The sequence below is a fragment of the Acinonyx jubatus genome, chromosome F2 (genome assembly GCF_027475565.1).
Source record: "Acinonyx jubatus isolate Ajub_Pintada_27869175 chromosome F2, VMU_Ajub_asm_v1.0, whole genome shotgun sequence".
Taxonomy (NCBI): Eukaryota; Metazoa; Chordata; class Mammalia; order Carnivora; family Felidae; genus Acinonyx; species Acinonyx jubatus.
The window spans coordinates 36818219-36833158 of record NC_069394.1 but is presented as its reverse complement, the minus strand read 5'-3'; the positions used below and the strand labels follow the sequence as shown (position 1 = coordinate 36833158).

Below are 14940 nucleotides of genomic sequence, written 5' to 3'. Positions count from 1 at the left end.
ATGTTCAATAAATACTTATATGAGCTTTTGAAGCTCTTATAGTCCATGAAAAGTAGACTAATTTCCTAAAACATTGTTACAAACTAATTGTGCTTATAGAATCCCTTACACCATCTTAGAAATAAACTCTCTACAAACTTTTATCCAGCTTTGAAAAGAAGATTTTCTTTTTCAATGTTGTGTCTCTAAAGCATTTTATCTCCTCTGATTAGGTGGACATACAAGGTATGTTCTTTTATTCAGTATAGTCTTCCCCTTTCAGATAGATGGACATCAATACTGATGTTGTTCTCTTTTTGTAGATTTCCACCAGTGGAGTATCTTAGTCTATTATAGGGAACAAAATTTTTCTTGTCTTCTTTTAAGAAATCATAGAGGGAGGGGCACCTGGGTGGCTCAGTCAGTTAAGCGTCCAACTTCAGCTCCGGTCATGATCTCACAGCCCGTGAGTTTAAGCCCCGTTGGGCCTTGTGCTGACAGCTCGGAGCCTGGAGCCTGCTTCAGATTCTGTGTCTCCCTCTCTCTCTCTCGGCCCCTCCCCTTTGTACTCTGTCTCTCTGTCTCTCTCAAAAATAAACATTAAGAAAAAAAAATTTAAAAAAAAAGAAATCAAAGAGGGAAAAAGTAAAGCGGCATGGCATAATGGCTAAAGGAACTCAGACTGCCACTTTCTGACATCGGGCAGATTCCTCACCTCTCTTGCCTCAGTTTTCTCAGTGTGATGACGCTGGTGTAGTGCCTACTTTGGAGCAGCTGTGAGGACTAAATAAAGCAACATACTGAAAGGCAGGATAACACGGTAGTAACAATAGCAGGTGCTGGAGTAGACTGGGTTTGAGTCCTGATTCTCATTTACTAACTTGTGGCCTTGGGCATGTTAATTAGCCTTTCTGTTACATCATTTTTTTTCATCCGTAAAGTAGGAAGAGCAGTAATATGTCTTTCGTGGATTGTAGTGAGAATTAAAGGAGCTTAGTGTTGAGTGCCTGGCACGTGGGAAGTGCTCAGTGTCAGGTACTTGTATTAGTTATTCTTACTTGTATTTTCTGTGTTTGGTCTCTACCCAACCATGTCATTGCTTTATAATTATCTTTAATGATCTTAGTAAATTGCTACTTTTTCTGGCTCTTCCATTTTCATCTTCTATTCTTCTGGATTTAGAAAACTCAACGCACCAATACCCTTATCTTTCCTATACTTCTGAGTACATTATTTCACAGCATTCCAAATCACCTTTTTAAACAGCAACCAAGTAGGTTGTAAGTTCCTTCTCTCATCAGTTATTTTGCATTCATACTCTTAACACAACAAAATGTGCTCGTAAAGTCTGTATTCCTCAGTTACTACTACTCACCTGTTTTTCTTCAGTTAAACTTCTCAGATTAAATTATGAGCATTGCCTTAGAGTTAAATCTTTTAGATTATAAGCTAAACTCCTGTTTTTAGATTATAAACTAAACTCAACATAATAGCTTAATAAAGGGTATTAGTTGTGATTGATTGCTCCATTTTTTTTGTACTAGGAAATTGTCTCTAAGGGGTCAAAATATGTATTTGATGTTAACTAAACTGGTTTTTTAGGAGATCTATGGGCGTTTAGGTTACCATGTCACTTGTGAAGCCAGAGCCAACCTTAAACTGCTTAACTGGATATTTAAGCATCTGTGTAAATAGTGATTCAGTATGTTTACAGAGCTGTATTTTATTGCTTTTGATCCTGCAGGCTGTATTAGCTTGCTAGGACTGCCATAACAAAGTGCCACAGACTGAGGGGCTCAAACAGAAATGTATTTTCTCACCATCCTGAAGGCTACAAATCTGATCAAAGTGTCAGGAGGGCTGGCGTCTTCTGGGCCCCTGTTCTGGCTTGTAGGTGACTGTCTTCTCTCTGTGTCTTCAAGTGGTCTTTCTTTGGCATGTGTCTGTGTTCTAATCTCTTCTTATAAGGACACCAGTCATATTGGACGAAGGTACACCATCATGACCTCATTTTGACTTCATCATCTCTGTAAAGACAACGTCCAAATATAGTTATGTTCTGAGCTACTGGGGATGAGGACTTCAGCATGAGTTTTGGGGACACAATGCCACCCATGGCATGGGCTATGATTGTTCTCTTTACAACTTTACCTGAGTTTCTCTATCTTCATATGTTTTCCTCTGGTCAACTTGTTGCCAATAAGTGTCTCTCTTGTAGGAGTATATCAGTGCTTCCCAATGTAGTGGCCTATAACAATCGCGCTCAAGCAGAACTCAAGCTACAGAACTGGAACAGTGCTTTTCAGGATTGTGAAAAGGTGTTGGAGTTAGAACCTGGAAACTTAAAGGGTAAAAACTATTCATAGAATGCTTTAAATTTACATCAGGATTTGTTGGACCATTTGTACACACTGTAATTATACTAAGAATATTTCAAATACACTCTAATTTCTATATGTGAATCATCATCTTCATAAAGTGACTTTTAACTTCAAGTTTAACTTAGAATTTGAATTCCTGGTTATTTGTATTGAAGTAGTTAATAATGCCAGGGGTGTGAGTTTGGTAGGAGCAGAGAGAGAGGGAGGGAGACACAGAATCTGAATCAGACTCCAGGCTCTGAGCTCAAACTCACAAACCATGAGATCATGACCTGAGCCGAAGTGGAATGCTTAACCAAGTGAGCTACCCAGGCTCCCTTGTCTTTTTTTTAAATCTTCTATTTAATGTTTATTTGTTTTGACAGAGAGAGAGAGAAAAAATGAATGAGCGGGGGAGGGGCAGTGAGAGAGGGGGACAGAGGATCCGAAGCAGACTCTGTGCTGACAGCAGAGAGCCTAATGTGGGGCTTGAACTCACGAACCATGAGATCATGACCTAAGCAGAAGTCGGATGCTTAACCGACTAAGCCACCCAGGTGTCCCAATATTTGCCTTCTTGTTACTTACTTATCAAACTATCTTTTTATCCAAAAAATATCTAAGTGTAATTTAATACAGATTTTCTAACATTTATTAATATAATAAGCCCACACCAGAGCTCTAGAACCTTCTACCAGTGACTTTGTGGGCATTTCCACTTATATGTCCATAGACATTTTAAATGTGTCCAAAACCAACTATATGTTTTCACCAACACCAGCACTCTGTTCTGATTTCCTGTCTCTGTGACTGCACAACTTTGCCATGGTCTAAGTCCAAGGTATACAAGTCAGACTTTGCTTTCCTTTTCTGTTATTAAGAAGCAATCACTCCACAAGGGAGTAACATAATTTACAATAGACTCTTTCTATTTCTTTAAAAAAAATTTTTTTAATGTTTATTTTATTTTTGAGAGAGAGAGACAGAGTGTGAGCAGGGGAGGGGCTGAGAGAGAGGGTGACACAGAATCTGAAGCAGGCTCCAGGCTGTGAGCTGTCAGCACAGAGCCCGATGCGGGAGTCAAACTCATGAACCATGAGATCATGACTTGAGCCGAGTCAGACGTTTAACCAACTGAGCCATCCAGGCACCCGGACTCTATTTCTTTAAGTGTTTATGTATTTGAGTAAATATAAACACTTAATTTTTTTCACATGGAATGTAATCTTTTGTGACTGTGAACATGGGTGTGCAGAAACCAGAGGTTCATGGCTCATTCTTTTTTTTTTTTAATATTATTTATTGTCAGGTTAGCTAACATACAGTGTATACAGTGTGCTCTTGGCTTCGGGAGTAGATTCCCATGATTCATCGCTTACATACAACACGCAGTGCTCATCCCAAGTACCCTCCTTAATGCCTATCACCCATTTTCCCCTCTCTCCTGCCCCTACCTCATCAACCCTCAGTTTGTTCTCTGTGTTTAAGAGTCTCTTATGGTTTGATTCATGGCTCATTTTAAGACTAGAAGCAAATTGGTCAAATTTACATTTTAAAATAGCATATTAAAATATATCAGATATAAAATGCTCACTTTTCAAAATTTCTAAGCCTGATTCTTCTCAAAATAATAACTATACAAAGTTCTCTCATTATACCTGGATAATGATGGGGCTATAAAGGCATTCATTATCAGTTTTAAATAGTTACCAAATTAGGGGCACCTGAGTGACTGTTGGGTAAGTGGCCGACGTCAACTCAGGTTATGATCTTGTGGTTTGTGAGTTTGAGCCCCGCGTCCGGCTCTGTGCTGACAGCTTAGAGCTGGGAGCCTGCTTCAGATCCTGTGTCTCCCTCTATCTCTGCCCCTCCTCTGCTAGCTCTCCCTCTCTCTCTCTCTCTCTCTCAAAAACAAATAAACATTAAAAAAAGAAAAGAAAAATATGTTCTAACCATGCTAGTGTACATTAAAAGATATAACTTTTTCTCGGTAAATTTTCAGCTCTTCTACGCCGTGCCACTACATATAAACATCAAAACAAGCTCCAGGAAGCTATAGAAGATTTGAATAAAGTACTGAATGTTGAACCTGATAATGAGTTGGCCAAAGTAAGTGCAGAAAGTGATTCCTCACCTAATTCTATTATTTCTGTATTTATGTTAAAATGATATCAGTCTTGCTGGATGAATGATGTTGAGAATTAGGTCACAGCTTTAAAAACTAGGTATATCCCAAACACCCTAAAGTGTTAATATCTATTTGAAGTGGAAGAAAGCAGGCTTTTAAATTGTCCAAAACTATAAGCCTACTTCTGAAGGATAAATATTTATTTATTGATTTAGATATATAACATTGTATAAGGTGTACATATGTTGATTAGATACATTTATGTATTGCAATATGATCACCACCTTAGCTTTAGCTAAGACCTCTGTCATATCACATAATTATTTCTCTTTTGTGGTAAGAACAATTAAGATCTAATCTCTTAGCAGCTTTGAAGTTTAGGATACAGTATTGCTGACTGTAATCTCTATACTATGCATTAGCTCTCCAGAACTTATTTATCTACTCATTTCAAGTTTGTACCCTTAAACAACATCTCCCCAGTGTCCTTACCGCACCAGCCCCTGGTTAAAACCATTTTACTTTCTGTTTTTATGAATTTGGCTTTTGCAGATTTCACATATAAGTGATATCATACAATGGGGATATTTAATTTTTCTCTTTCCTGCAGTGTTGTAAGCAATGCTTTTCTCTGAGCCAATCTCAATTTATCATGCAGAGTGGTATGGAAGTTTCCTAGGTAGGATTAGGCACGCGCTCCATGGCCATAGAAGAGTGCATGGTAAGCATAGCACCACTGACAGTGTTTGCTGCCTGACTGAGCAGACTGATTCATATATGCACTCTGGGCTCTGTTTTGAGGCCTAAAGAGTAGAGGTAAGTGTTGAGAACAGTGAGGGGTCTGAGATTTTACCCTTCTTGCAAATTAACAAGCTAGCCTAGCAGAAGAAGCAAGACTTCTGGGTTAGACACAAAGTATTGTGTTATTCACACTATAGCAAACTGATGAGCTTCAAGTTCACGTCAGTTGCCCTGGCCCCCAGGTGCCCCAGGGAGGTGCAGAGTGGCCCAGATAGATGCTGCACACTCAGCAAGTTTATATCACGGCCAAGGAATCCCAAATTTAGGAATCCCCCATCTTTTATAGTGGAATACAAGCAAACCTATCCAAAATTCTGTTCCAGAGGGAAATATCTTTATTATACTGGAGAGCAAATATACCTCTCTCTTTTCTGAAGGGAAATACTCTCTGTTTTCCAAAGCTGTTCTCAGTACAAACATCCTCAAAAAGATAGTCCGGAACAAATGTCATTTATTGCCTCTGCTCACAACAGATTTAGAAATATGAGAAACCCATGGAGAAACTTTCAGCAGTAAGTGGTCGCTGTTTCCACATGCACCTTTTGGGTTATCTGTCTCACTCTCTCAGTAGCAGTTAATGTCCCTGGTGGATTTATCAAGTCAGCATTTCTGTGGATTAGGTTTAGGGCCCAGCTGAAAAAAATACGTCTTTTTCCCATAGTATTTCCATTTTATGGTGGTATATTTATTGAAAAGTTTGTATGACAATATTCTTAAAAATTTTTTCTTGTTTATTTATTTTGAGAGAGAGAAGGAAGGTGCATGTGAGTGGGAAAAGCAGAGAGAGAGAGGAAGAAAGAATCCTAAGCAGGCTCCATACTGTCAGCACAGAGCCCAACACGGGGTTCAATCCCACGAACTGTGAGATCACGACCTGAGCTGAAATCAAGAGTCAGACACTCAGCCAACTGAGCCACCCAGATGCCCCTCTCTAAAAAAAATTTTTAAACAAGCAGAACCACCTTTAATGTCACTACCCAATATAATTTCATATTTACATATTAACTTTCAAGACTTAACCATTTATATTTTAACTATATGCAAAGATTAACTCAAAATGGATCATATACCTCAGTGTAAAACCTAGAATATAAGAGTTCTGGAAGGAAACATAGGATAAAATTCATAAAAGAAAAAGTTGGTAAATTGGACTTCATTAAAATTTAAAACTTTTGCTCTCTGAAAGACATCATCAGAAGAAAAAACAGGACAAACCACAGACTAAGGAAAAAAATATTTTCAAATTGTATATCCAACAAAGGACTTGCATCACGAAAATACACATGGTCCCCAACGTACAATGTTTTGACTTACAAGTTTTTGATTTCCTAATGGTGCCAAAGTGATATGTATTCAGTACAAACTGTACTTTGAATTTTGAATTTTGAATTTTGATTTTCTTCCGAGCTAGCGATACGCTGGGCAGGGGCAGTGAGTGGCAGCTCCCAGTCAGCCATGTGGTCACATAGGGAAAGCGAGACACAACTGTTCTGTGCCCATACAGCCACTGTGTTTCTCACTTTCAGTATTCAGTAAATTACATGAGGTATTCATCACTTTATTATAAAATAGGCTTTGTGCTGGAGGATTTTGCCCAACCATAGGGTAATATCAGTGTTCTGAGCACGTTTAAGGTGGGCTAGGCTAATAAGCTACAATGTTTGGTAAGTTAGGTGTATTAAATGCATTTTCAATTTACGATGGGCTTATTAGGACATAACCCCATTATAAGTTGAGGAAGAACTGTTAAGTTCTTCTCAAAACTCAATAACAAAGAAGCAAACAAGCAAATAATGCAGAATGATCTCTTTAATAAAGAGAAAAACAGGCAGTTATCATTAACTCCTCAAACTGAGAAGACTGAATTTAAACACGATGAGAAAACTGACCCTGGCACTGTCTTTGTGACGAATAAAAACATTTCAACTCCTTATAGTTGTGCTATCCATTTAAGTGAATGATCCTGCAGGAAGTCAATTCTGGGTCTTGTGGATGGACAACCTGGGGACATGTTTAAACCTTTGACCACATCCCAGGAAATTGAATTCCTTACTTTCAAAGATCATGGTCCAGTAGAAATGAATAAGGCTTATTAGCATTCTTGTGCCATGATGGTGAGCATTCAAAGATGAATGTGTGGTCAGTTTGGTCAGAGCTCCAGAGGTCTCTGTAATCTCTGGAGCCTTCTGCTATGATGCAGTTCTGGATAAGAGACGTGATAAGTGGATGCCAACAAAAGAGAACCTGTGTTCCTTCACAGAAGATGCTCGTGTTTTAATTTATAAACATCTTCCATTTGAAACTCTGGAAGTGGAAACAAAAATGACATTAGAGATATTTCAACACAGCATGTATAAAATGGATTTCACAGAAGAGCAGTCATCTCAGAACCCTGAGAGAATAGTCAAGCTACACAGATTGGTCACTTCATTGATGTGAGTGAGGGTCCTTTTAGTCCAAGAACAAGTATTTGTTTCCATTAGGAAGTGTCAGCAGTTCACAATCTTCAAACCACCCAGTTGAGTCTTGTATGAAGAATCCAGGGTCTGTCTTTACCTATACACTTAAGAGCACATGTTACAATATGGGATAAGTCATTGGAAAGATCTTGGAAAATGCTAACTGAAGCTCAAACTAAACCTACAGAGGAAAATGTACCGACCTAGCAACTTCCTAAAATGTAAATATGTATGGTAAATTAAAATACATATTTTCCTGTGAAAAAAATAAACTTAAAATCATACACCTACCGTATGATCTAACCATTCCACTCCTATGTATTTACCCAAGAAAAATGCAAGCATATGTCAATACAAAGATTTATGCACAGATGTTCATAATGGCTTTTTTATTGCCAAAAATTAATAACAGCCTAAACATATTTCAATAGGTGAATGGATAAATTGTTATATCCATACTATAGACTACTACTCACAATAAAAAGGAATGAACTGATAGAGATATACAACAGTGTGGGTGAATTTCAAAATAATTATGCTGAGTAAAAAACAAAGTACATATAGTATGATTCTATTTATATAAAATCCTAGAAAATATAAACTAACCTATCATAACAAAAAGAACAGCTGATACAGGGGAGGGCCAAAAAGGAGATAGTTGAAAGAAACAGGAAGAAACTTGGGAATGATGGATATATTTATTATGGTCAAAAGCTATCAACATGTGCATTTGAAGTATACAAGTTTGTCAGCTATACCTCTGTAAGCTGTAAAAAATTGGGGGAAGGGAGGGAAGAAAAATATTTTGATATATGTGTATTTTTCATTCTAATTGGCATAAAACATGTAGAACTTTTAACATTACTTAAAAAAAATGAGTCATGATTTTGTTTGTATAAAACTGTGTCTCACTGTGTATACATACATGTAAAAATATATGTAGAAATGTCAGAATGTCAGTGTTATCAGAGTGGTAGGATTTCAGGTGGTTTCTTTCTTTTTCATGCTCATTATGCTTTAAGTTTTTAACCATGGACATGTATGATTATAATCAGACAAACCAATGAGGTTGTTTGAAAAAGGAAAGAAAGGTCACCATAAAAAGTGTTATCTTAGATATCTTTATTCACTTTTTAATATCTTCATATTCCTACCTGACAGGATGGTTATGTTTTTAATTAAAGGAAGAAATTTTCTTTAACATGGTGGTTATGTTGCAGAAGACCTTGTTGGAGGTTGAAAGAGATCTGAAAAATTCTAAACGTGCACCTAAGACTGAAACCAAAGGGAAGAGAATGATAATCCAGGAAGTAGAAAACTCAGAGGATGAAGGTGGAAAGGACAGCAGAAGAAAACATGAAGACAACAGCGGAGATAAGAGTAAAACATCTTTTCTCTTTTGGTTATGCAAAAACCTCCCTTTTTATATGATGAGCTGGCTCAAATTTTCTCTTTCTATCAAAATTCTTAGTCTACCAAACTCTTTCTAGCTTTACCTTATAAATTCACAAGCAAGTTTTTTCTTTATGTTTTTCCTAATATAATCTTCCAAACCCATTTTTCTTCTTAACCTGGCACTCTTCTCTGGTGTTCAATTCCTGATTATCATGGTATACTGATAATATCAGTAATATTATCATATTATCCATGTACCAGCCATTTGCAAGTTAACCTTAACCTTAACCTTTACCTTTCTCCTAGATGATTGTTCCGTATATATCTACTTGGTTGTAAACAAAATATGTTGCCTTCACAGGAGTATAGGACAAAGATGAATGCATTGTTGGGAAATTGCTACATGTGCCTCTCAAAAAATTTTTTTATATATGCAAAAGAAATAGGCATAATTTCACCTCTGGTATAACTTTTTTAAAAGAATCTAGACTAGGTAAACTTTTATCTTCATAATACAAAATAATGATAGTTACATCAGCTTTAAGGGGGAAGATCCACCTACTCCCTTGTGGGGGGTAGGGGGGTGGGTGGGCGGCTCTACCCCCTTCTGAGAGTAGCCTCCCACCCCCCACCCCAGCATTCAAAGGGAAAGCAACAGTTTTGAAAATCATTCATGGACAGAACTCAACTTGGCAAGTAACTGACAGAATATTTTAATTTTGAAAGAGAAATATAAAATGTTCATTCAACTTAAAAAAGTAAAGAGGTAAACATAGTTATTTTTTCAGTGACAGAAATATAACGTAAGATATATAGCTCAAGACAATATATGATCAGTGAAGACAGGGTAAAGACAAAGGGACCGAAAAAAAAGGAGGAAGAGAAAAAAGGAAACAGAGTAAGAGCACCAGGGAGATAGGAAAAGAAGAGAGGGCATCAAAAGGATTAAAAAAAAAAGAAAAAAAAAGGAGACATTAAATAGTTTTTCAAGGATTGAGACTCACCTTTCAGCCACTTTAAATAAATTCTGGCAGCAAATATTGTTCTACAGGTTTATATTCATCTAAAGGTGTCAAGCCAAGTGTCTTAAAATTAAAGGAGATCATTTAAAATCTTGTGTGGGGGGCCCCTGGGTGGCTCGGTCGATTAAGTGCCCAACTCTTGATTTCGGCTCAGGTCATGATCTCATGGTTCATGGTTTCAAGCCCTCTGGGCTTGCGGTGCAGCACCTGCTTGGGATTCTCTCTCTCCTTTTCTTTCTGCCCCTCCCCATCTCATGCTCACTCGCACTCTCTCTCAAAAATGAATAAATATTTAAAAACTCTTAAAAAATTTACATATAGTGAAAATGGAGTTTTTTGGTATGCAGTTCCAACATGTATATAATTTCATGTGACAGCCACCACCATCAGGGTACAGAATAATTCCATCACACCAAAGACTCCTTGCTCTCCTTTTAGCCAAATTCTCCCCTCACCTCAAACCTTGGTAACCGATGATCTGTCATAATTTCTTCAAAAGTTTTTTTTGGGGGACAATACTATTTCTCCTTTCCCACAGTGACTGTTACGCCACAATTGTTAGACCACTTAGTATTGTCCCACAAGTCCTTGAGGCTTTTTTCCTTTTTTTTCTTACGATTGAAAAGTTTCTATTGATCTATATTCAAGTTCACTGATTTTTTTCTTCTTTGATCCCAAATCTACTGTTGCTCCCATTCAGTGAATTGTAAATTTTGTTATTGTGGTTTTCCACTCTAAAATTTCCATTTTTTAAAAATCTTACATTTCTCTGCAAAGTTTTTAAGTCTTTCTGTCCATTTTGGGAGAGTTTGGCTTTATTTCTTGGACATGGTTATAATAGTCACTAAAAGTCTTTGAGTATTAACATATGTGTTATCTGGGGTTTGGCATTACTTAATTGTCTTTTCCCCTTGCCAAATGTTAATATTTTCTCTCTTCCTCATTTGTTAAGTAATTGTGTACTGTATACTAGCAATTTTAAATATTATGTGGTTTTCAGTCTTGTTTAAATCTTATGGAGAATTTTTTTAAAGCAGTTAATCTGATTAGGTTAGGGTAACAGTTTTCCTACCCAACTTCTGTGGAATATGGGGTTTTTTTTAAGTTTATGTATTTATTTTGAGAGAGACAGAGACAGCACAGTGGGGGAAGGGCTGGGGGGTGGGGAGGGGAGAGAGAATCCCAAGCAGGCTCTGTGTTGCCAATGCAGAGCCCGATGTGGGGCTTGAACTCACAAAACTGTGAGATCGTGACCTGAGTCAAAACCAAGAGTTAAGACACTTAACCAACTGAGCCACCCAGGCATTCCTGTGGAATATGGTTCTAATGTCAGTTTAGTTTCAAGACCTTTGCAATGCTATTTGGATCTGTCCCACCTGTACACAACTCTGTGACTAGCTGGGGTCTGGGCAGTGGTCTCCTCCTGTGATTCCGGTCTCAAAATTTTCAGAATGACGTTTAGGGTCACTTTATGCATATAGATCACCTGGAGGGTGCGTCCAGTCCATATACAATTCTTTGCAATTGTTTTCTTGAGTTCCCTTCTCTCTGTGATTCTTCTCTACTCTTTCTGGTTTCCAATGGTTTTCCTTCCCATTCCTCTAGCTAGAAAGCCAGACTTTTAATTTCCCCATTCTACCGCACACTTCCCATGACTGTGTGCCTCCAGGACTAAACAGCAACAGGACAGAGAAGAAAAGCAATGGGGAAGAATGCTTGGGACACAGCTTCTCTGACCAGAGATAAGAGTTTAGGTACCTACTTGGCTGCTGCTGCCTCTGCAGCTGCTGCAGGATTGGCTGGGGGCTGGGACTGGATAGAAAGGAAAAAAGGAAAAACCAGGTTTTCCCCAACTCTCTCTCATAGGTGCCAGCTAACTTGTTGCTTTAGATAAACTAAATAGAGGGCTTCTCCTGAAGCTCTTTCTCCCCACACCCAGTGCAGCAGTTCTGGGTTTTAGATGGCCTTTGACCCAGGTTAGGAGATATCAGAGGAAAGAAAAAACAGAAACTCACTGCTGGTTTGGTGGTATTTCAGGTTCTAGTTCCTTTTCCCAACTGGGCTGCTACCATTTACTTTTCGGTGTCCTCGTGTGCCTGCTGCATCAATTCTGTTTCAGATTTTTAGTTATATTCAGTGGGAGAGATGGGTGGAGTGTGTTTACTCCATGTTGACAGGAGCTGCCTTTCTCATTACTAGTTTTTTTTTTTTTTTTGAAAGATTAGCACATTTGAAGAACTATGAAAGTGTTTTATATAGATTATTTTATTTAATTCTCAAGAAAGCTATAATGCAAACTTTCATAGATTAGGCAATGGAAGCCTAGACAGTTCTAGTTATTTGCCGCATACGCACTGGCTGTAAGTCACGTGGCTAGGATATGGCCCTAAATCTGTGTGACTCCAAAGTCTATCTCATAAAAGTGGTTACTGGATGCCAACTAAGAAAGTATACGTTCTATACTCTATAAAGTCCAGACTGAACATCACCAGGCTACACTGTCAAAGAAACAGATGTAATTTGGTGTTTATCTCCCTTGTGCTCACTGACTCTTATCAGAGGCTGAACCTATGTTGAGGAACAAGTGAGTTAAAAACCAATGTGATCATTTTTGATTAAAGGAGCATAAGAACTGAGTAGACATTTTTCCAAAGAAGATATTCACATGGCCAGTGGATACAGAAAAGGGTGCTCAACATCAGTCATCAGGAAAATGCAAATCAAAGCCACAATGAGATGTCACCCCAAATGTGTTTGAATTGCTGTCATCAGAGAGATAAGAAATAACAAATGTGGGCAAGGATGTGGAGAAAAGGGATCACCTGCTGACTGCTGGTGGGAATATAAACTAATGGAGCCACTATGAAAAACAGTATGGAGGTTCCTCAAAAGATTAAGAATAAAACTACCATATGGTCCAGTTATCCTATTTCTGGGTATATGTTCAATAGAAATGAAATCACTATCTTAAAGAGGTATCTGTACCCTTTTGTTCTTTTCAGCATTATTCCCAATAGCCAAGACATGGAAACAACCTAAGTGTCCTTCAGGAGATAAGTGGATAAAGTAAATGTAAGACACACACTCACACACACTAGAATATTTTTAGGCCACACAAAAAAAAAAAAAAAAAAAAAAGAAGCAATTCCTGCCATGTGCAAAAACATAGGTGGACCTTTAGGACATTATGCCAAGTGAAATAAGTCAGCGAAAGGCAAATACCGTATGATCTCACTTCTGTGTGGAATGTAAAAAAAAGCCAAATTTGTAGAAATAGAGAGTAGAACAGTGGTTGCCAGGAGTGGGGGCATGGGGGATAAGTTGGTTAGAGTGAAAACTTCCAGTTGTAAGATGAATAAGTTTTGGGGAGCTAATTTACAGCATGGTGACTATAGTTAAAAATGTGGTATTATATACTTGAAAGTTGCTAAGAAAGTATATTTTAAATGTTCTCACTACAAAAAAAAGTTATGTAAAGTGATGGATGTTTTAAGTAACCTTACTATGGTAATCATTTTGCAATATACGTATATACATATTTATATGTGTATATATGTGTGCATGTATATGTATATATATAAAATCATCACGTTGAACACTTTAAACTTACACAAGGAATGTTATATGTCAATTATGTCAATAAAGCTGGGGGAGGGAGAGATACTAAACAACCCTCCTCACAAATAAACATAAACAGGGAAGGGCTAATCATTAAACAATGAGTAATAGTCTATGATTAGTAATCTGAGTTAGGATTGTTATGTAGTATCATTTAATAGGTTCATAAGATGTTTCTCTCTGAGTTAGGTGGTTATCCCTAACATTAGAACTACAGAGAAGCAATATTCTCATTCAGATTTCCAAGCAGCTAGAGCTTTAAGGGAACCATATCTGATCTTGTCATTCGTGCCCCTCAATAATTATTTTGTAGATAAGTGAATACTTAAAAATATGTGAGATTCCGAAAACAAAAATGTCTTGAGAGGAATGTAAATGTTAAGACCAGTTAGTTCCCTTTTATCAGGAAAGCAAATCCATAGGTGGAATAAATGGCTAGAAGCACAGAGGTAGTCCTTTTAAGATGAAATCAAATCAATGGGGCTATCTTATGCTCACCTTACCGAGTTCCATTGTTAGAGGTCCTGGAGCCTTGGACAAGACAGGAGAAATCGAAGTCACTTCTAGGAAATAATGTGAAAGCCCAGAGGGATGTTATTAGGATGGAATCCTTGCATGTGTTTCCCCATATCACCACATTCCGAGAAAGAATTCCTAGTCATTATGGGGTATGATGCAGGGAGCCCTGAAGGCCATGGAAAAATGCAGCATTTAGTGTTGTTTAACCTCGGCTGATAATGTTGCTCCCTTGCGAGCACCACTTGCGTTGGCCAGGCCCAGTTCATCCCGACTGAGGTATAACATAACCAGTGGATTTGACTTAATAGCTGACAGTTATTGAGCACCTACTCTGTATCAGGTACTGAGACAAGACAAATGATAGGTTTCCTTCACCTGCCCTTCCAAGGACCAGTATGAAGAAATATCTATATGTCAGGCTGATTAGGTCTGGGGATTTGAGTTTCTGGGCTTTTTTGGGAACTCCCCATCTATTTGTGTTTTCTCTCCCTACTGGAGAGCATTTAGATGTGACCATCATCATACAACTAGCTGTCAGAGGCTTTAGTATTTATTTTGTCTTTTTACAGAGTCTGTGAAGCAATCAGAGGAAATTAAGCATCTAGCCCCTCTTTAGTGCTGTTGCTTATTCCCCACTTAAAAATGAAATATAAGAAAAT

The 14940-nt window shown here is 37.8% G+C and overlaps 1 protein-coding gene, 1 long non-coding RNA gene and 1 pseudogene across 9 annotated transcripts in view; 2 read left to right on the top strand and 1 right to left on the bottom strand.

Annotated features, from left to right (window-relative positions):
* SPAG1 (sperm associated antigen 1) overlaps positions 1–14940 on the top strand; it is a 69199-nt gene that overhangs the window by 17866 nt on the left and 36393 nt on the right. For all 5 annotated transcript variants that reach the window (XM_053208408.1, XM_053208409.1, XM_027064129.2 and 2 more), the window contains 3 exons: positions 2198–2328; positions 4342–4448; positions 8948–9107. In XM_053208408.1, coding sequence (XP_053064383.1) covers positions 2198–2328; positions 4342–4448; positions 8948–9107 — 398 coding nt within the window. The remainder of the gene's footprint in view (positions 1–2197; positions 2329–4341; positions 4449–8947; positions 9108–14940) is intronic.
* LOC128312866 (uncharacterized) lies at positions 1768–14408 on the bottom strand. Of its 4 annotated transcripts, none has more exons than XR_008292718.1 (3): positions 14261–14408; positions 2131–2320; positions 1768–2006 (listed from the first exon to the last, which is right to left on the bottom strand). It is a non-coding gene; the product is annotated as an uncharacterized LOC128312866 (long non-coding RNA). The 4 variants fall into 4 exon arrangements; XR_008292717.1 differs by having other exon boundaries at positions 14266–14406; XR_008292719.1 differs by having other exon boundaries at positions 2131–2277; positions 14261–14390.
* LOC106980017 (39S ribosomal protein L39, mitochondrial-like) lies at positions 5151–8941 on the top strand (annotated as a pseudogene).